The sequence below is a fragment of the Physeter macrocephalus genome, chromosome 5, assembly GCF_002837175.3.
Source record: "Physeter macrocephalus isolate SW-GA chromosome 5, ASM283717v5, whole genome shotgun sequence".
NCBI classification, from domain to species: Eukaryota; Metazoa; Chordata; class Mammalia; order Artiodactyla; family Physeteridae; genus Physeter; species Physeter macrocephalus.
In genome coordinates this window covers 93,200,736-93,222,855 of record NC_041218.1, presented here as the reverse complement: position 1 = coordinate 93,222,855, position 22,120 = coordinate 93,200,736, and the positions used below count along the sequence as shown (strand labels likewise).

At 38.7% G+C, this 22,120-nt stretch overlaps 1 protein-coding gene and 1 non-coding gene across 4 annotated transcripts in view; both read right to left on the bottom strand.

The window, feature by feature from the left end:
- BCAP29 (B cell receptor associated protein 29) overlaps positions 1-20,336 on the bottom strand; it is a 42,071-nt gene extending 21,735 nt beyond the window's left edge. The window contains exons 1-6 of one of the 3 annotated variants that reach the window (XM_024115965.3): positions 20,276-20,336; positions 19,683-19,788; positions 16,257-16,357; positions 10,554-10,704; positions 9,302-9,437; positions 4,287-4,395 (exon numbers count right to left, since the gene is read on the bottom strand). In XM_024115965.3, coding sequence (XP_023971733.1) covers positions 4,287-4,395; positions 9,302-9,437; positions 10,554-10,704; positions 16,257-16,357; positions 19,683-19,774 — 589 coding nt within the window. In that variant the 5' untranslated portion in view covers positions 19,775-19,788; positions 20,276-20,336. The other 2 variants (XM_055085084.1, XM_024115966.3) reach the window with 2 other exon arrangements.
- Positions 410-539, bottom strand: LOC112062213 (small nucleolar RNA U109). The gene has a single exon (XR_002890617.1). It is a non-coding gene; the product is annotated as a small nucleolar RNA U109 (small nucleolar RNA).
- Positions 20,337-22,120: the final 1,784 nt, after the last annotated feature.

Genomic DNA, 22,120 nt, shown 5'->3' with positions numbered 1-22,120 from the left:
TTTTCCTTTACGAGGGCCTCTCACTGTTGTGGCCTCTCCCGTTGCGGAGAACAGGCTCCGGACGCACAGGCTCAGCGGCCATGGCTCAGGGGCCCAGCCGCTCCGCGGCATGTGGGATCTTCCCGGACCCGGGCACGAACCCGTATCCCCTGCATCGGCAGGTGGGCTCTCAACCACTGCGCCACCAGGGAAGCCCGATAGGTATGCTTTTTAAGGACAGTTTTAATTATGCTCCATGTTAAATGATCTTACAATGAATAAGTTATATGAGTAGTTCCTAAAAAATTGCTGATAGAAAGAAAGAAAAAGAAAGGAAGGAATAAAAGGAAGGGAAGGAAGAAAGAATAAGGGCAGGGTCAAGGAATTTGCCTCAATCACTTTTTTGTATTTTCTTCTTTTTCTTTTCCCTTTACGTAGGAGAAATACACTACTACTCAACCTCTACTATTAGAATGGCAGCCCTGATAACTTTCAATGTAGCATGTTATGGGTATACTACTGCTCCTAGAGGAATGAGGAAGCGACATGTCCACATGCAACTCAATTACTTTCAAAACTGTATCCACTTTTACCACCGCCTGGATGCACGCAATGACTGAATGGTACGTATTTCCTTGCAGTGGTTAAGAATCTGCCTGCCAATGCAGGGCACATGGGTTTGAGCCCTGGTCCGGGAAGATCCCACATGCCGCGGAGCAACTAAGCCCATGCGCCACAACTACTAAGCCTGCGCTCTAGAGCCCGCGAGCCACAACCACTGAGCCCGTGTGCTGCAACTACTGAAGCCCCCACACCTAGAGCCCATGCTCTGCAACAAAGAGAAGCCACTGCAATGAAAAGCCCGCATACTGCAACGAAGAGTAGCCCCCACTCGCCGCAACTAGAGAAAGCCTGTGCGCAGCAACGATGACCCAACGCAGCCAAAAATAAAATATAAGTAAATAAAATAAATAAGTTTAAGAAATTAATTAAAAAAGAATACTGGGAAAGTATTAAGAATAAATACTGGGAAGCTCTCCTGGAAGAGTCTTTCAAAGTCAATCTCCTTAGATATCAGAAGGTTTTCCACTACATACAAGGTCTAGGTCTATTTTTATTATGAGGGCTTGTGAACTTTGTAAATTCTTTATAGCCTAAGGTCTCATTTTTCATGGCAGTGCCCTTTCCCAATTACTCAACACACTGGGACATCAGAGTTACCATTAAACAAATCATTAAAAATGACAGATCAGGTCCTTACACCTGACTAAGTTAGTCTTGAGTGTAAACTGGGTGCTTGGGGACATGCACGCTCTCGTTTGGCTCACTAGGGTCATATTCCTGCATTGAAGCACAGGTAATTTACTAACTGGTCAAAAATCTAAGCTAAAAACTTAGTGGTTAAAAACGGATGGAGATTTTGGCACTACTGATAGAGTGAGTGCTCTTAATACCTGCCTTCAGAATAGCACTTTTCCAATTTGGATTGAATCAGTTTAAACAGACATTTTGTATTTATGCTTTACTTCTGCTAATATATTTGGAAAAAATGTTTCACTTAGATTAAAGAAACACTAAGGGTAAGACCATACATATGGAAAATACTCTACCTCTACTAAGAAACAAACCACACTGCCTTTCTACTCAGTTTTCAAATATAAAAAAAAACTTGCTAAAACATTTCTTAAGCACTGTCAGCCTTAATACCCTCAATTTTTAGAAATCTATGAATATATTTGAATGGTACTATGTACAAAGCATTGTGCTGCTGAATTCATCCAAATCTTGTACTACTAATTTACTTCTTAGTTCTTGTCTTAATGAATTTGATTGGTATAGGTCAAGAGAACATAGCCAGGGTTATACCTCCTTTAGAAATGGAACTTTGATCTTCTCAAGGTCAGTAACAATGTTATCTAAAATAAAATGTGTTCATAAAATACTACACACCTTGCAGGAACCAAACAGGACATACTCAAACAGGTAAAATCTGCTTTTACCTCAACATCGATTCACTTTAAAAGCAGTTTTGCAGTCTACACTTCAAACACAGAAGCTTGGCATCTCTTGTTATCAGATCATAAACAAAATGCCTGTATTATCATAGAGTTCATTGTCTCCAAACATCTGAATTGTCTGTTAAAGAAATATTGAGTTTCTTTATATTACTCAAAATAACCCCGAGTTTAGAGTTATATATCAGACTTGTGAGGTTAAAGCTCAAAATATCTCAAAGTTGGAATTTTTAAAAGGCAAAGGGAGAAAAAACTAAGCTGGCCAGGATTAGGAGAGGTGTAGCATGGCACACAACCTATTCTTGTCTGTCTTTTTATTTCTGTCCTACTCTGCTTACAACATAAGGGAAAGGATCCTTGGCAAATATGAAAAAAAGAAAGCAGAAATTTAAAATAATTTTTTAAACTAATTAAAGGTGTTTTGGAAATAGTCCCTTGCATTCTTCAGAAGGATTAGCACCAATATTTTGTGTTGGGTAAAAAAAGAACACTATTTCTCATTTGAAATGTCTGATTACTAAATTTATTTTCATACAATGTTAAAACTTCATGATCATGTTCCAAATTGTCTGGAATTGCAGAAGAGCCAACAGTACACCAACTATGAGAAGATTTAGAATTTTGAGCTATACTATACCTATCACATCATCTACCACCTTGTCTAGAAAAGTAACTTATTTTAACTTGCTGCCTCTAAATGATTTTCTTTTTCTTTTTTTACTTTAAATAAGAAGTAGGAAAGTAACTATATATTTTATATCATATATGAAATATCCTACAGATTTTTTTTTAAACAGAATTAGCTTTTATCTTCAGGCTTTCCATCTCAAATTCAAATACTTTTTTTTAAAAAAAATAGGTTTATTTATTTATTTTTAGCTGTGTTGGGTCTCTGTTGCTGTGCACAGGCTTTCTCTAGTTGTGTTGAGTGGGGGCTACTCTTTGTTGCGGTGCGCGGGCTTCTCATTACAGTGGCTTCTCTTGGCACGCGAGCTTCAGTAGTTGTGGCATGTGGGCTCAGTAGTTGTGGCTCGCGGGCTCTAGAGAGCAGGCTCAGTAGTTGTGGCGTGCGGGCTTAGCTGCTCCGTGGCATGTGGGATCCTCCTGGACCAGGGCTAGAACCCATGTCCCCTGCACTGGCAGGAGGATTCTTAACCACTGCGCCACCAGGGAAGTCCCTCAAATACATCTTGATGAACTCAACTCTACCCAAACAATGTCCATAGATCATCAAACAGCAAGTTATAGTACAGAAACTTCTATTATACTGAGGCCTATTAAAAAAAAATCTAAACTTATAAATGGCATAAAGTAGGTCTTTGATTCAGTCACTGAACATTCTCCAAGTTATTCCCAACACAAAGTAGTGGAAGAGATCTGAAATTGGAGAAGGTCTATGCATTGATCATTATCTTGACTCTGACTGAGAGGTTCCCCAGTATCTGGACAACATCAAGGACTATGTCATATGCAGGAATGTTGCTCAGGGGTCAAGCCATAAACTTTTATTCAGAGTTTCCTGGGATGACACTGGACTTGGGACTTTTCTGTGCTGTGCAGCTACAGGCAATAATAATTTGTTCCTTGTCTAAGAAGAAGAAAATACTAACAGAGCTATTTTTCAAAAAACAAAAAATGTAGAAGAAATAGCTGCCTTCAGGAAAATGGAGTTGGGACGCCCTACCCCAAGTCCTCATTGCAATGTGTGTTGGAATGAGACATTCAAGCTCTCAGCTGGCATCCTAGACTGTGGCTTATTCTATCCCTATCCATCTCTTTCAAGGAACATTTTCCTTATATCTGGCAGGTAGAAAATATTAGGGCTTGAGATAAGCAACGTATTTTCTTACAACCAAAATAATAAGATAAGATAAATAATAATAATTATAAGATAAATAATAATAAATAAGATAGACAATAATAATAAGCAATCCCCCGTCACTGCTTCTTTCAAAGAAGCAATATACTATGACGGAAAAATGTGATTCATTTCCAAACATGTGTTTACAAGCAACTTTTCCGGAACATAGCTCTTTTGCTAAGGGAGGAACATCTGTATTTACAACACAGATCTGAAACACCTACATGTTTGTATGTATAACAGAGCATGTTTCTCTTGGCTGAAACAGTGTTTTATCTCCATATTTGAGCAGGAATTTATAAATAGGTCACTCTTGGTATTTTAGCCAGAAGAACATTTAGCCATGAGTTTTGTTTTAGGAAAAACAGTGAAGTGTAACAGCATAAAACATCACAATACTTTTCCTACTTTTGTGCATGCATAAACGTTACCATCTGAAGCCTTCTCTAATTCAGTTTTCAGTTTTTCCTTATCTTCTGCTAGTTTTTTATTTTCTGCTTCCAAAATGTGTTCTTCTTCCTTGTCATGGTTTTTCAAGAGCTATCAGAAAAGAGAGTTATAGAAAGAAGTAACATTAGATTGCAAGAGCCATTCTTTCAGGAAAAGAGCTGAACAATGTATTTTAAGTTATTGGTCTTTATTTTATTCTTTGTCCTTTTCAGTATTTTATACTTTTTTATAATGTAAACTTCTGTTAGCAGAAACTTGATAATTGGCAAACACACACAAAATTTCTTCTATGATTGAAATCTCTGAAATGAAAATAACAAGAGTTTCTGGTTGGGCTACAATTAAAATTATACTTTCAGGGACTTCCCTGGTGGCGCAGTGGTTAAGAATCTGCCTGCCAATGCAGGGGACCCGGGTTCGATCCCTAGTCCAGGAAGATCCCACATGCTGCAGAGCACCTAAGCCCGTGTGCCACAACTACTGAGCCTGCGCTCTAGAGCCTGTGAGCCACAACTACTGAAGCCCGCGCATTCTGGGGCCCACGTGGCACAACTACTAGAGCACGTGCACTGCAACAAAAGAAGCCACTGCAACGAGAAGCCTGTGCACCGCAACGAAGAGTAGCCCCCGCTCACTGCAACTAGAGAAAAGCCCGTGCACGGCAACGAAGACCCAACGCAGCCAAAAAAAAAAATTGCATTTTCAAAGATATTTAGATAAACAATGTCTTTTCCTTAATTGTGTGATGTTACTCTAAGGAAAAAAAAATAGTTCTGGGGACAGTACTACTTGGAAAGCCATTATGTTCCAATTGCAGAGCTGTCTACTCAGACTAGTTCTATATAGACGAATTCATAAGAGAAGAATATAATCAGGATATGTCAGGATAGAGATAGAGACGGGTAAATGGAGAATAACAGGGCCATCTCTACACCTGGACAATTCTACCTAATTTTCATTGAACAGTCTCCAAATTACTTTTATTCGGCTAATCCTTTACAATGTTCTTTATATTTTCAAATCTATTCTGGCTTTTAAAATGTTTATGTTTGTAGCTTATCTTTTCTAGGCAAGAAAAATTAAGATCTGAATAGTAAGATATTTGACTAAAATAAAAACATCATGGGGTAAAAATTTCATAATCTATATGTCTGGATGGAAATCATCGTTAATAGAATGAAGAAGCTGACTTATCAAAAAGAAATTGTAAGATGTTAAGTTACCAAGAAAGGCAAATTAGATTAATGTTTGAAAAACAGAACATGTATATACTGGCATGAGTTATTTGACCAAGTAAAAGGCAGCAATTTGATAAGGAAAGCTTCCGTAGTTGGGTATAAAAGTTAACTCAGGACAATTTAAAACAGACTGACACAGTAAAGAATTTCTACTGCAGGGTGATTCCTTTTTTAATGTAAGCTGATATATTAAACAAAACAAAGTTCTACTGAGCACTGCTACTACTACATGCAAATATTTTACAGTGCTATGTACTACAAGGAGTAAAAATGTAAGAGAAGTATGGTCTCTGCTCTCAGGTAACTTCAATCTAGTGGAAAGGATGAGACTAGAGCATAGATACTGCAGCACAAGATCAAATACAATACTACCGTGTTATAACAGAGATTAGGCAGATCCAAAGGAGGAATTAAAGCTCGAATGAATATATTGTATAATTCCAAGAAATTTTTTTTAGGAGATAAAGGACTGAAGCACCTACTAAAACCGAAGGTGCCTCGTATCTCCAAAATTAAAAATATATACATATATTTTTAAGAGCAGAAACTAGGGAAAAAACCCTCCAAATCTCTACAAGTTTGTTGACCATTTCAAGTTCAAAACAATCTTAGCTGTTACTTCACTGAATTCAGTTAACACAGCCTCCAGTGATTACCCAAATTGGAAGAGAACGACTGAGTTACAGGAATGTTTACCCTGCCTGCTTGAATTATTATTGCCACTGACTTGGAAAAGTTGGATTTGGTGTCAGTCTTGTAAATAAGCTTTCATTACTGCACCTGTCAACTTGTTCAACTTTATTTTGTGTAACTTGATGCTGGAGAAAGACCAAGAGCCCTGGAATCTGAAATTCAATAGCTACCAGCTACAGTAATACACATGTTCACTGTCCCACCCACCTTATCCCACCTTGGTAAGTGGCTGGGAAGAAAACAAGTAAGAAGTAAAGCTCTGTCACTGTTGTTATACTAAAGCAGTTAAATTAAAAGTTAATTGGTCTTTCATAATTATTTCATTTCATTAACTGAATATCATAACAGAAAGGGGTCCCAGGCACCATCTGCAAGTCCTATCATAGGTTAGCATACGATTGAAGGGCACAGAACAATGTGGTTAAGAGTGTGGATTTTAGAGGCAGCCTGCTTGGATTCAATCCTTAGGTCTGTCTCTTACTAGTGGAATGATCTTGGGCAAGTCGCTTAACCTTTCTGTGCCTCCATTTCTTCGTCTATATAATGTAAATATTAACAGCACCAACCTCACAGCATTGTTGCAACAATTGAAAGAGTTAATACCTTACTGTGAAGCATGTGAACAACGTTAGCTATTAGTTATAAACTTGAGGCCCAGAACAAATGAGGTGACTTGCCCCAGGTCACAAGGCTAATTACTGGTAGATCTGGGACTGGCACCCAAGTCTTTTGGACTTCAGGGTAATGCACTTTCCATTAGATAATGTATCTCTGATAGAGAACGAAGAGATGTTTTAGCAATTTTATCCTTCCTCAGCTGGTATTTCAAAACCTACATGAAGTATCTTGAAAGAGAAGTCATCTTTGACATTCTGACCTATGGTTAATCAGTTACGGTTTGGGCACTGACAGTATTTTTCTCCCCACTGTGTACTGGCTTTAGCCCAGTATATCTATGCACTTATGATCTAGGGCCATTGACTGGGCCACAGATATGCAGAAGCAGGGAACCAGGACAGCATGGAACCAAAGGAGAGGAGAACAAGAAAAGGGAGCAACTGTGGCAGATCAAAGAATCAGTAATCATGAAATAAATTTCCTTGCAAGTTAGTAACTGGTTCTGAAAACAATCCCAAAAGAAATGTGTTAAGGAAGGTGCTTTTTCTGAAGGACAAGACTAATTTAAGTACATTAATTATGGTGTATATGAGAAAAATCATAGTACCAAAACGACAAAAACACTTTCCATTTTCTTGGAGTTCAAGAATAAGAGGAAAAAAGCAGTGTTCTATTAGTAGTTACAACTCACTACTCTAACATGATGGGCATGGTAAATCAAGATAGGTAGATGGTAAGTCTACAAATACTGGCTGTGTGCTTTTGAGTTTAGCCACCATATATTAATAAAAGCCTAGAGGGTTTTGTTTTGTTTTTACCATTATGAAATGAGATCAAAGGATAGAAAATGAAGCAAATAATATTAAGGTACAAAATAAGGCTGATTGTGCTGCTGAAACACTCCAGTGACGTATATTACTTGCTTCTGAATACAGAAATACCAACAGCTTGACTTCCCAGACCTATATTTATGACAAAGGGAAAGTTACATGACATCTATGGATCAATGCTTTTTCAAAACAGAACAAAACGAAGTAAAAATATAAACCGGTGCTTATTCTCTAAAAGTTTCCTTAAAAGATGCGGGTTATAATCTACCCAAAGAAACATTTTTTTTTTCTTGTGGTACACGGGCCTCTCACTGTTGTGGCCTCTCTCACTGCGGAGCACAGGCTCCGGACGCGCAGGCTCAGCGGCCATGGCTCACGGGCCTAGCCGCTCTGCGGCACGTGGGATCCTCCCGGACTGGGACACGAACCCATGTCCCCTGCATCGGCAGGCGGATTCTCAACCACTGCGCCACCAGGGAAGCCCAAGAAACATTTCTGAATCCTGTTTTTGTAGTAAAAATAAGGTAGACATCATAAAAAATGGGTTTCTGAATAGGTGACCATGACACTGTAGTATCAAAAATTTTTTTTTGCAATGAGTTTTGACTTATTTCATAGGTTTTAGAAAGCTTTATATTGTACTATGTAACAGCTAACTCATTTAGCATTGATGAAAGGTGACGCTTATAGTTCTTTCTGTAAGAGGCTGGGCTTTAGAATTTAGGCTCACAGTACTTTTTACATAAATATAATTTGATGTACTATATAATTGTAATTCATTAATTTATAATAGGGAAATAATCTTATTGCATTATACTAGGAATTCTTTCTTCAAGAAAATTTGTTTCACTTCTGAAGGTTCCACTGATTTTTTTTTTTTCTAAGAAGCAGACTTAGGAAAACTTATGGGGCTTAAAATGAACTGAAAACACTCAAGCTATGAGATCTGACTCCTTAATTTTAAACCTAAGAAAAAAAATACCCGAAGTAATTTTGTATCTTCCATTTTTCCATTCGTTCTTCTTTTTACTTAACATGGAAAACATCAGTATCTCATTTACACTCTCCCTGAGTAGCCAGGGAAAGACAGCATAGGGTTCTCAAAGAAGAATTATCAGCAGCATAACCAAATTAGAGACTGAAAATATTATATGCAGTCATCAATCTATATCAACTATTTTCATCTGCTTCCTACATAATCATCATTTAAAGAAAACAACAGTAACAACAAAAAAAACCACACCAAAAAAGACAACAGGAATTCAACTGAAAGGGAAATGGAAACAGAGACTTATTAAAACTTGCTTTAGGTTATAAAGTAAAATTAATGGTAATGAAGGAATTAAAATTCATATTCCCAGAATACTGTTTTCTCCTTGAATCATACGAAGTAGGTCCAATGGCATTAATCTACTATGGAGGGAAACTGTGAGAACACACCAATTTAAAGATAATAAAATACTTCTCAAACAATCATTTTGTAGAATATTGCTATTTATGGTCATCTTCTGCTTATATATTATGAAAATGCTCTTTTTGATGCTGAAAAAATAATAAACCACCCCTTGGGAATACCAACAACACTTACACCAGTTTTTAAGAAGAAAATTTAAATACCCGTTTTAGTCTTTCATTCTCTTCCATGAATTTTTTGGCAGCCTGGTTAGTATTTTCTGCTTGAACTTTAAGGACTCCTTTGTTTGACAGCTCTTTTGCCAGCTGAGTAATAAGGGTAACCAGACGTCTCAACACTCTAAGAAAATGAAAAAAATGTCAGAGTAGTGTGCAACTAATCACCAGGAACTGTGACTTTAAGTAATAATTATCCAGTGACTCCCCTTCAGGTGTGGGCGTGGTGGAGGGAGGTGATGTTTACGGAAGGAAGACATATTTTTAATTCAAGTCTTCCAGTCAAAACAAGCCTGTGTCTCATTTCTTTGGAATCTTCGTTAGAAGATTAGCATTTGGAATGCAGGTTCAGTGGTACTTATTAATTTACTTATTTTCTCTGTAGAGGCCTTTGGCCAGGATGAGCAGAAACAGAATTCCAGACAGTGTGGCAGGGCCAGTAAGAGGTTTTCCCCCTCAGCTCAAAATTTAAAGAGCATTTTGTGAGGCTGGCCAAACCTAAAAACTGCTCATTCACGTCTACTGATGGGTAACTTCCTTTGTTAGTAGTAGTAATCGTTATCTTCATTTATTCATTCAGCAGATATTTCCTCAGGAACTGCTAAGTGTTAAACACTGTGCCAGGCACTGGGGACATCGCAGGAAACAAGACAGAGGCCCTGCTCTCAGAGTTTAGGTTCTACTTGGGAAGGCAAGAATTAAAACAGTATTTAATTACAACCACGGATGACACCTGAAAGAAAAGTATATACATTACACATTCTATGGGAGTGTACAACAGAAGACCTTCCTACTTTGGGGGAATGATGGTCAGAGGTCTCAGCTTTCCTGAGAAAGGGGCTAAAGTAGAAATTAGCCAGGAAGAGAGGGAAGGAAAGAGTATTCTGGCACAAGGGAAAGCTGGTGGGAAGATCCTGAAGCAGGAAGGAGCTGGGTACAAAACAGGAACTCAATAAACATTTGTTGCAAGAATGGATGAATGAATGAGCAGCGAAGGGCAGTGTGGCTGGAATGTGGGGTACACGTCACAGCAGCAGAGGCCAGATCATGCAGGGCGTTATGGGCCTACAGAACCTACAAGCCACAATTATTATTTGTTATTTGGATCTGTCATCTGAGTTCTTTCATAAAGATGTTAGTATGCTAAATAGTACAGAAAAAAAATCTACAGTATAGGTAGAAAAAATGAGAAAGAGAAACACAAATCATGATTTTAAATTGTGTTTTTTAAAAAACTTACAGCCAGAAAAATAATGAAAATCCAGTAATGTAAAGATTTCTTTGAGACCTAAAAAGTTTCATCTGTGTATGTTCATAGGCAGCAGGTCTGCTGGCTGAGCTCCTTTCAATGGCATGAGCTGAGGAATATTTTCTTACTTCTCTCACAGCATCTATCAGAGAAAAAGAGGGACTATTACTTTTGGCTTTTAAGAATATAAGGTTATTATTAAAATGGGAAGCAGTTTTAGCACACCTGACCTAACTTTTAGATAGTGGACTTTAGCTAGGGGCTCTCTTTTTGTCTTTCCTCTACAATACATGGGAGGGTACCACGCTCAAAACAGATGCTCGGTAAGTGGATACTGGTAAACTTTGAATGTTAACAGTATTTTGCTTTTTTATTAGTCATCTAGGACTTACCGTCACTGCAATGTCTAATCTCTAGCTACATGGCAAACTATTATCCTTTTTTTTTTTTTTTTGGCTGCGTTGGGTCTTTGTTGCTGCACACGGGCTTTCTCTAGTTGTGGCGAGCGGGGGCTACTCTTTGTTGTGGTGCACAGGCTTCTCATTGCAGTGGCTTCTCTTGTTGCGGAGCACGGGCTCTAGGCAGTGGGCTTCAGTGTTGTGGCACGTGGGCTCAGTAGTTGTGGCTCATGGGCTTAGTTGCTCTGCGGCATGTGGGATCTTACCAGGCCAGGGCTCGAACCCGTGTCCCCTGCGCTGGCAGGTGGATTCTTAACCCCTGTGCCACCAGGGAACTCCACTTTGTTAGTTTTTATGACTGAAAAATATTCCACTGTACAGATACACCACATTTGGTTTATCCATTCATGAGATGATGGACATTTGGATTTTCTCCACTTTTTGGCTATTAAGAATAATGCTGCCATGAACATTCATGTACAAGTTTTTGTACTGACATAAGTTTTCATTTCTCTTGGTATATACCTAGGAGTGGAATTGCTGGATCATATGGTAACTCTATGTTTAACTTTTTGAGGAACTGCCAAACTGTTTTCCAAAGCAGCTGTACCAGTTTACACTCCAACAAGCAGAGTATGATGGTTCCAATTTCTCCACATCTTCATCAACACTTGTTATTTTCAGTCTTTTTGATTATAACCATCCTAGTGAGTATGAAGTGCTATTTCATTGAAATGATAGTGAATTTTCCAATTGATATTTTTATTTTCCATTTTCTTTAATTCCTTCCAGCAATGTTTCTGTAGCTTTCAGTGTTGCGATCTTGTACATCTTTTTATAAAGTTCTTTTGTAAGGTTTTTAGGTTTCTTGGTATATTTATAAAAGGAATTTTCAAAAATTTCATTTTTCAATTATTGATTATAGCATAGAAATACACTTCATTTCTCTATATTGACCTTGTATTTTGTGATGCCACTATATTTCTTTGACACAGTAACTTTCTCGTAGATACTTTAGGATTTTCTAAATAAACAATCATGTCATCTGCAAATGACTGTTTTACTTTTTAATTTGCAATCTTCATGCTTTCTAGTTCTTCTTGACATTATTATCCTGGTTAGAAAATCAATTACTTAATTGAATAAAAATAGTGAAAGTGAATATCCTTGCTTTGTTCCCAATCTTATGGGGCTAACTTTCAACATCTGACTAAGGATGATGCTAGCTCTAGGTTTTTGTAGATGTTCTTCATTAGAATGATGAAGTTTCTTTCTATTCCTAATTTGCTAATTAAAAAAAAGATTTGATGTTTGTATATATTGTAAAATACCACAAGTCTAGTTAACATCCATCATCATACATAGTTACAGAATGTTTTTTTCTTGTCTCTTAGCAATTTTCAAATATGCAATACAGTATTACTAACTATAGTCACCATGCTGTACATTACGTCTCCATGACTTATTTATTTTATAACTGGAAGCTTGTATCTTTTGACTCCCTTTACCCATTTTGCGCACCACCCACCCCTGGCAACCACCAATCTGTTCTCTGCATCTATGAGCTTGATTTTATTTTTTTAAAGATTCCACATATGAGTGAGTTCATACAGTATTTGTCTTTCTCTGTCTGAGTTATTTCACTTAGCATAATGCCCCAAGGTCCATTCATGTTGACACAACTGGCAAGATTTCATTCTTTTTCATGGCTTAGTTATTTCTCAGATTGCCTCAATATAGTAAGAGCATGCCAACCACCACAAAACAAGTAAAAATAAAACAAACATAACTCATAAAAATAATTCATGATACTGTGAAGATCATTACTCATTGGCAATTAAACAGGAATACTACTCCTGGATCCGTTATGCAGAAATGCTTAAGATTAAGCACTATCAAAGAATAAATGTAAATAGTCATACAAACCCATTTGTAGAATGAATTGCTTGCATAATAATGAAGAGAACATGTATGAAAAGTGGGACGGGGGCAACAATAAGGGGAGGGTGTGACAAAGTCAATTTTCTATAAGGCACACGGAGATAGTCTTTTTTTGGATCACTTGTGGAAGCTTTCAAATTCCCAAGATGCATTTGTGCTGACACTAAACATATTCTCCTGGGTTTCCTACTTCCCTTCCGCCTATTGCAATGTGCTAAAACACACACAGATGCACACACACTTTTCAGTTAGTATTGGCTCTAGGAATATTAACACTTTGTAATAATTACCTTATTAGACCAACAAGAAAAAAAATTCCAAAATCAAAGATGGATTAAGCTTGAGTAATTCAAACCTACTGGGTTTACATTACTTACACCAGTGTTGTTCTAGTGGACGAGAACGCTGGACTATGTACTTTACATATGTAACTGCATTTTATCCTTCCGACACTTCAGTGAAGTACGTGTTATCCCCCTGTTCTGAGACGGAAACACTGAGGCTTCACGGACAAGTCGCCCTCTGCCCGTCTTTACCATCATGGTTACAGCTCCTGCATTAACCATCCATGACGCTCCTATTCTCTGGGAATTAATCACTCCCTCTGGCCACAGATGCAGGCTCCAGCCAGCAGTCATGACTCTGCTCTGTGACCCTGCCCCTGGCCATAGCTTCTCAGATGAGGATTGGATACCTGGTGCCAGCTGAGCAGATTTTTTCCCTTAGAATTGGAATTGGGATTCAGAAATGGCTAGTTAGGGATTTCCCTGGCGGTCCAGTGGTTAAGACTCTGCACTTCCAATGCAGGGGGCGTGGGTTCCATCCCTGGTAGGGGAACTAAGATCCCACATGCCTTGCTGTGCAGCACGGACAAAAAAAAAAAAAAGAAATGGCTAATTAATCTTTGCATATCGCTGGATTGACAAAACTTGGCAGCTGTATGGTACCTATTTTCTGACGTGGGAATAGAGTATCAGAGTCTGTCGAGATGTGAAGTAGAACCAGTGAGAAATGCAGAGACACGAAAAGGACACTTCAGTTCCTAGGAGTTTGGCTTCCTTCCTTCCCTGGGCTGCTGTGGAACAACCCCGTATTTTACTTTAAATTCCCCTTTCTTGCTCAAGTGAGCTGAAGTTCGTTTCTGATATATGTAACCAAAAGAAGCTTGGCTAAAGTTCCCCTTCCTTATATGGATATGTGGCAGTTTTCAGTAGAAATTCTTGTGATAATTTTAGAGTTGGAAGGTCACAATACACTTCTAGAGCTAGCAAGAGCTGCAGGGATTATTTCCTCTCTCCCTTTATTTTGCAAATGGATAAACCAAACTCAGAGAGATGAAATGCCATTCCAAAGGTCATTTAGTTAGCTGGTGGCAAAGTCGGTACCTGTTTTCCTTATTGCTTTTTACTCTCTTGGTGTTATTTCTTCTATGGCTGGAGATTCAATCAGTAACATTAATAACTTACCATGAGACAAATACATTTTGAAATGAGGCATAAACCCATTCATATCCTGATACAATTACCTACTCATACCTTCTCACACCAGTTAATCCTGGTTTATAAAGAGGATTCCACTCCAGAGGTTGGTAATATGGAATGTGAGAAACATTTTCTAATAAGACAGTGGCATACGTGGTAGTTACGGCCCCTGTAAAACCTACCTAACCCACAACACAACTCTGAGGGAATTCTGAGGGAAAACACATTCTGCAATGGGTATCAAAAACTGAAGCGCCAAGAAGTAGCTGGGTGATCTCAGACAAGTTACTTAATCTCTCTGAGCTCAGCTACTCCTTCTAAAAAACATGGTAACTATTTCGATTCATGGAATTTCCACTTTGATAAGAACCTTAAAGGTCTACTTTTAGAGAAACGTCTTGTCTGGACGTCACAATACCTCCACCAGCATCTGGGCAAATATAAAGGAGGTCTACCACCAAGGGACATGATCTGCACCCACGGCAAGAAGCTGAATCACCCTGGCATCAATAGACAGATATTTTGCTCATCAGTGTTTCCTACTGAAAGACCTACAATCAAAAGGGGAAATGATGGAAAAATCTGCACGTTTTTGAGATACTGAAACCCCAACCAAGTGGAAGAAGTTAACTGCATGTTGCCCACAAGCACATAGACTCCAGACTGGTTGGAACTGGAACGCTGATTATGGTGACTCCCGATTACCTCACCACCAACCAGTCAGAAGAATGTCCACGAGCTGATCATGCCCTCTTTCAACCATTACTATAAAACTCCTCACTACCCCCTCCAGGTCAGGACACACAGTTTTGAGGGCATTAGTGCACTGTGGCCCTCTTTGCCTGGCAAAGCAATAAAGCTATTCTTTTCCACTTCAAGAAAAAAAAAGTCTACTTCTGATTTCTAATTTCTAAGGTACTTGTTATTATGAAAATTTCAAACATGCTGAAAAACTAGTACAATAAACATCCATATTCCACTATCTAGATTCAACAATTAACATTTTGCCACATTTGCTTTACTTGTTTTTAACCATTTGAAAGTAAGTTGTAACTATCATGACACTTCTAAATATTTCAGCACGCAACTCCTAAGCATAAGGACATACTCCTATGTAAAAGGTGTTGGTAAACTTTTTCTCTAAAGGCAAACAGTGAATGTTTTAGGCCACACCATTTTTGTTTCAACTACTCCACTCTGCAGTTGTTCATGCACAGACAGTACGTGAACAAATGGGCATGGTTATATTCTAATAAAACTTTATTTACAAAAATAGGCATTTGGTCTGCGGGCTATAGGTTGCTGACTTCTGCTTTATAATAATTACATTGTTATCACAACTAAAGTTAACAGAAATTCCCTAAGATTATCTAAAAACCAGTCCATGTTCAAATTTTTGCAGTAGTCCCCAAATATCTGTGCTATAGTTGCTTTTCAACCAGGATCCAATCAAGATTCACAGCCTGCATCTAAAACTCTTTTTGAGGTCCTAGTGAGTCTATTGCTCTGTTTGCCTCCCTAAGAGCTAAGCCCCTGGGTGCCTAGGACACCAAAATAACAAATGACTGTATAACTGGTAACTCTGAAAACGAGGCTATGCATCACTGCATTGAAATCTTAAAACAACAGAAAAGAGATTAAGAAGCACTGCACTCTGCTGCAGTTTATGCTTGTGCGTATATAACAGTAATATCTATCAACTATTTATCAATATATCAATTATCTACTCCATACACTATCAGTATACTATGTAATATAAATTCAACTGTATACTAATGGCAACACCAACTTAATTAATTAAAAATCAGTGAATACATTAATAATAATATAAAAACTAGAGTTAAGCTTAGTCAAAGAAGGAATCTAATACTTACCTAGAAACAGAACAATCAATAGGACTATAATAGTAAGGAAAGCCTTGTTCCAGAAAGTTGCAATTTTACCCCAGACACTAAATGAAAAAATCTTCTGCCATCTGTAAAGCAATATAATTACATCAGGTGTAAAAAATCAAAGGGACATTTTGAGATACTTTCTAAATACTGAAGTAACATTTTGGTAATGGTGCAGCGAGTGAAAAGAATTACAGAAATTTAATTTTTTATGTCATACCAGAGAATTACCAATTCTTATCAATAAGAATGTCTCATGAAATAAAGAACAATCTCTTTCAAATTTAATAATAGGGCTTCCCTGGTGGCGCAGTGGTTGAGAGTCCGCCGGCCGATGCGCCACAACAGTGAGAGGCCCGGTACCACAAAAAAAAAAAAAAAAAAAAATTTAATAATAATCTGACATTTGATTATCTTCTGTCTGGTGGCTTAAATATTCTAAAGTAAAAATAACTTTTAAAGTAGATATACATGATCAAAACCTTAAAAAGGAATTCTTATAGTAAAATGTTAAATTGCTGATAGAGGTTATCACTTTATCATTTCCCTAATCAGGACATTAACTCAGAAATAACAAAGATCTATTGTTCTAACAATTAACAACATTTCAGGAGTAAGAAGTGGGACTCTGCACTATTTATTTTTATAACGAAAAAAAATACATGCACTTTCAACATCTACTCTAAGTTAAAAAGTTTCTCTACTTTTACCATAAGGAAATTTAAAAAATCATTGAGCTATTACTTATACATAGTAAAGAGCAAAAATCTTAAATATGTAGCGTGAAAGGGAATTCCCTGGCAGTCCAGTGGTTAGGACTCAGCGCTCTCACTGCCGAGGGCCCGGGTTCAATCCCTGGTTGGGGAACTAAGATCCCACAAGCAGCGCGGCGTGGCCAAAAAAAAAAAAAAGAAAAAAAAAAATATCGATAGATAGATAAATTTATATATGTGTATATATATTTAATATATGTATAGTTTGATGGACTTTTATGTGTGTACATACCCATGTAATTACCACCCAGATCAATATTTGAACATAGAGAAAGTGAAATTTAAAAAAATGAAATAGTCTAGATGGAATGAACAGTATAAGCAAAGACACAGAGGTAAGAAACCATGGATTATAAACGGCAGAGTGACAAAGTAATCCATCACACAATTGAAAGGGTAACAAACTTTGCACAAGGGCATTTTAAATGAGTAACACATTAACTGAGTCCAAAGGAGACATATAAAAGTAATAAGCACTTAAGTAAATTTCAAATTCTTACAACTTAAAAAAAAAAGGTCTTACTTTATTATGTTTTGAAAACAACTCTAATAACCTTAAGTTTGGGGGAGACAGAGATTGATACCAATGCAGTTTCTTTTGCCTCTATGCTTCCATCCAAGGATGCTATTCAAATTTTACATTACAAAGATTTGTATTTTAAGAAAGAGAACATAAGTGGCAATACCTTGATCTAGGTCCAAATGTAAATTCACATTGCAAGTAAATTGACAGTATAAAAGGGAACACAAAAGAGACCCCCTACAGGGAACAATGAGCAGTTTATAATAAGGCTCCATTCAAGGAAAAGCTAATAATAGCTACTATATAGAGTCCTTACCATACTTCCCTTCTAAACACTTGTAAATGTTTTAGCTCATTTAATCTCCACAACCACATATGGATACTAGTATTACCTCCATTTTACAGATGAAGAAACTGGCCAGAGATGGTAAATAAATTGCCCAAGGGCACACAGTAACTTGCAGAGTTGGGATATAAACCCAGGCAGTCTGATCTCTGAGATGTGTCTTTAACCAGTGGGTATGTGAGAAAAAAGTAGACAGCCAAATTAAATGAAGACTGAAGACTTTTCCTTGAAGAGTATGGTGATTACACATATGAAAGGTAAAAAAAGATGTGGATACACACGTTAAGGGCATATTGTAAATTATCTGTGTGTATATATACCATATTTTTCTTATGTATATTTGTCCATGAGGATATATTTATATAATGTATGTACATATACACAAATCTAACAAATAGATACTTGATCAGGATAGGAAAAAGTTATATTTGGCAGGAAAAAAATCCATAATTTATGCATGATTTTGATGAAGAGATCAACTGACAAAGAAAATTTTTTTGCAAATTCTTAAGCCTTATTTATAAGTCAGATGTTTATAAATAACATCTTTCTCTTGACTATAGGATTCTACTGTTGCAAGTATTACCAAAAAGCTTAACAGGGTATTAGAAAGGATTTGAAACAAAATCAACAGGATAAGAGATAGGGTGATGGAACAGAAAAAGCACTAGACTGAAAGGCAGAATTTGCCACAGATCAGCTAGATGACCTCAGTCAGGTCACTTTCCCATAGAATGACAGGACTGAATAAAATCATCTCAAAGGCCCCTTCCTACATAACAATTCAATTTTTCCTTTTGTAAGAAAGAAAACAGTGATGGTACAGCTGATAGACAAAAACAGAAGTGAGTAGAAATCCAGGTAGGTAAGAAGCAAGCTAAAAGTTGTGGAAGACTACCCGACCCTGAGTCAAAATAAAAACTTTCTTAAGTTTCTTCCAGTAGAGAAATCTTACTAAATTTCAGTGGGATATCTCTAGGATCTCATTTATTTTCTTTTATGTGAACAAATGCCTTGCAACATTTTTATACAGGTGTATTTTATCATTCACACTATCCGGTCCCGAGGTAAAACTGAACTCCTAATAAGTGGGTTATTACAGGGGTAAAGTGAGCCAAGGCTTCGATTGAAATAGTACTGAAAGACCTTCGAAGGTCCTTTACTAAGGACCTAATGCTAATATATGGTTCTGATACTTTTCATATTTAGTACGTTTAATATATATTAATTCTGTGTGGGTATAAAGTAGTAAAATTGCCATTAAACGAACACTAATGAATTATGTAAGGCCAAAACTAAGAATCATTTATTGGCTTAAGTTTCCAAATGGTCATTCCACTGCCCCACTGAAACATTTCTGCATCATGCTGTGCTGTAAACAGCATTTATGCATTTACGTTTATTTAAGTTCACTGCTGTAATTCAGGGCAATAAAACGAAGGTAGAAGCTAACGACAAGACAGGTGACAAAAGTATGACCATTGCTTTATTACATCTACAATAAAAAAAACCGAAAAGACGAAGCCCTTCCTATAGAAGGAAGGGGGAAAAGTTATTTGTACATATAATAAAAAGTTTTATGTGATATTTTAATATGGTCATCATACACTACCTAATTGGTTTGTGAGTTTATTTCTAAACAGCGCCTTTTATATAAACAGGACTGAAAACTTTTTAATCTTAAGAAAACTTTTTCCGTTAACACACTAAACCGTCTAAAAAGCTCATCATATATTTATTATTGTAACGCTTGGGAGGTTTCCTACCTCTGTGGAGGAATAAAAGGTAGACAGAAGATTAAAATGAGTCCTATTTCAGCGTAAAGAAAAGTTGCAACTGCCGCCCACTGAAGTGTCATTTTTTTCTTCACACCTAAATAGAGAAACACTTATTTCACTCTACCGCCTTTCCAAGAAAATTCAGTTTAAGGAAAGGCCCCCGGGGCGCGAGGTTTCCAGCCAGGAGGTTTACGGGAACCCACTTACCCCTCAACTGGAGGCGCCCGACTGAGACCCGGGGCGGGGAGTTGGGGGAGGGGAGGGAGCGGGTAGAGGGTGGGGAGGGGAGGGAGCGGGTCGAGGGTGGGCCCGGAGGCCGGCGTCTGCACCTCCCCAGCAAGCCGTGCGGAAAGGGCCAGGCGGCCCGAGCGGCACCGCGGACGTGCCTTCCGTCCTGCTTCGCGGCGTCAGCAGCCTAACGCCAGCCTCTGCTAACGCCCGCGCCCGGGGGCCCTCCCACCCAGCGAACGCACCGGTGTGCAGAGCCCACCCCGCGGTCCCACCGCGGTGAGAGTGGCGCTACCCTGCGCTCCACGCCGCCTCGGGGCCCGCGGCCCCCCAGACTTCCCGCCCGACCTTACCCCGCCTGAGGCCGCCTGGCTCCCCGCGCGGCTCCGCAGCCGCCGACGCCTGGGACGTCACACGCCGCGGCGGGCGGAGGGGAGCGCGCCCCGCCCCCACCCACAGCCCCGCAGGCTTCATCTCCCAATTCCGGTCTCGGGGGCCGGTCCCAGGCGACGTGCCAGGCGTGCGAACAAGATGATTAGCAATAATTGTTTTCTAATTGGTGGTGGATTAGAGGGTCTGATCCGCTGCTTGGGGCTCCCGAGTGCAACTTCTTCTGGAGCCGACTTAACATTTCTAATAAAGTGTGGCTTGCGTGGGAGGGGTGAGCTTAACCGATGTTCTGAAAGGGCTTGCTGGGGTCCGGCGAGGAGTGGCGCCGGGGCGGGAGGGTTAGATAGGGTGCTGCACACTCAGTGAACGTGGTTAGAACACTCCTTTCCTGGTTTGTATTTTACCGTAGACACAGTTTCGTTGTCCGGAACAAGCTGGTTGTGCCGCATTTTGTTCGGAGAATGTAGGAGGATAGGTAGCGTCCAACATACACTTCGTGTGACGTTTTCTACTCTTGTCCATGGGCTGGGAAGAGGCAGTACACTTTCGGGTGATGTTTGGGGACTGACTGTTAAGGAGAACAACGTGGGTATGGGTATATTCTTTCAATTACTATTTTCTAGGTTTTCAAATTGCGTGAAAACACTCAAAATTTTAAAGATTTCCCCCCCAATATTAACGTATCAGGAATGCACATAAAAGTATTCTCCTCCTGGAGACGATTACTTTGGGAAGATTAAGCAAATGGTGAAAACAAGAGGTGGTTATTGAATATAAAAGCACATTTAAATCAGTGCTTTCTCTTATCACAAGTATACTTGATTACATGGAAAAGAAAAAAGGACAACATAAATTAACCATAAGGAACTTAAAAAAAATCAAAGGCATTTAGAACTCCTTGCCTTTCTACACTGGTTCCTTGAACGGCTGTGCACCTTACTGTAATTATGCTGCTGTCCTCAGAACACTGGTTGTAGCAGAGTTAATTTACAAACGTAAAAATCACTGTTTTGACTATAGCTCCCTATTTGCTAATATACTACTCATTTAATGAAAAAGCCAGTTATCTTTAAAGATCCGTTAATTGAAAAATGAAAGCACAGAATGTGCCTTAAATTAAAAAATGGCAACATAGTGCTTATGTTAAAACGGATTTATTTAATATTTCCAAACTGTTGAATTAAGCAGTTTAGATAATTGTCTCCTTATAACAGTTTTTATGTTGGTAATATAGACCAATATCTTAATTACAGAACTGTTTTATTTTAACCTGAGATAATTTTTTTTTTTTTTTTTGGCTGCGTTGGGTCTTAGTTGCTGTGTGTGGGCCTTCTCTAGTTGCAGCGAGCAGGGGCTACTCTTCGTGTGGTGCACGTGCTTCTCGTTGCGGTGGCTTCTCTTGTTGCAGAGCACGGGCTCTAGGCCAGCGGGCTTCAGTAGTTGCGGTGTGTGGGCTCAGTAGTTGCAGCACGAGGGCTCTAGAGCACAGGCTCAGTAATTTGGTACGTGGGCTTAGTTGCTCCGTGGCATGTGGGATCTTCCTGGACCAGGGCTCGAACCCGTGTCCCCTGCATTGGCGGGAAGATTCTTAACCACTGTGCCACCAGGGAAGTCCCTGAGATAATTCTTGCAGTGGCACGTTCACCACCAACAAAATTCTGTTAGTGACATCCCCAAACCATGGAACTTTATTTTTTTTAAATTTTTTAGTTTTTTTGGCTGTGCCACGCAGCTTCCAGGGGTCCTAGTTCCCCCACCAGGAATTGAACCTGCACCCTTGGCAGTGAAAGCAGGGACTCCTAAGCACT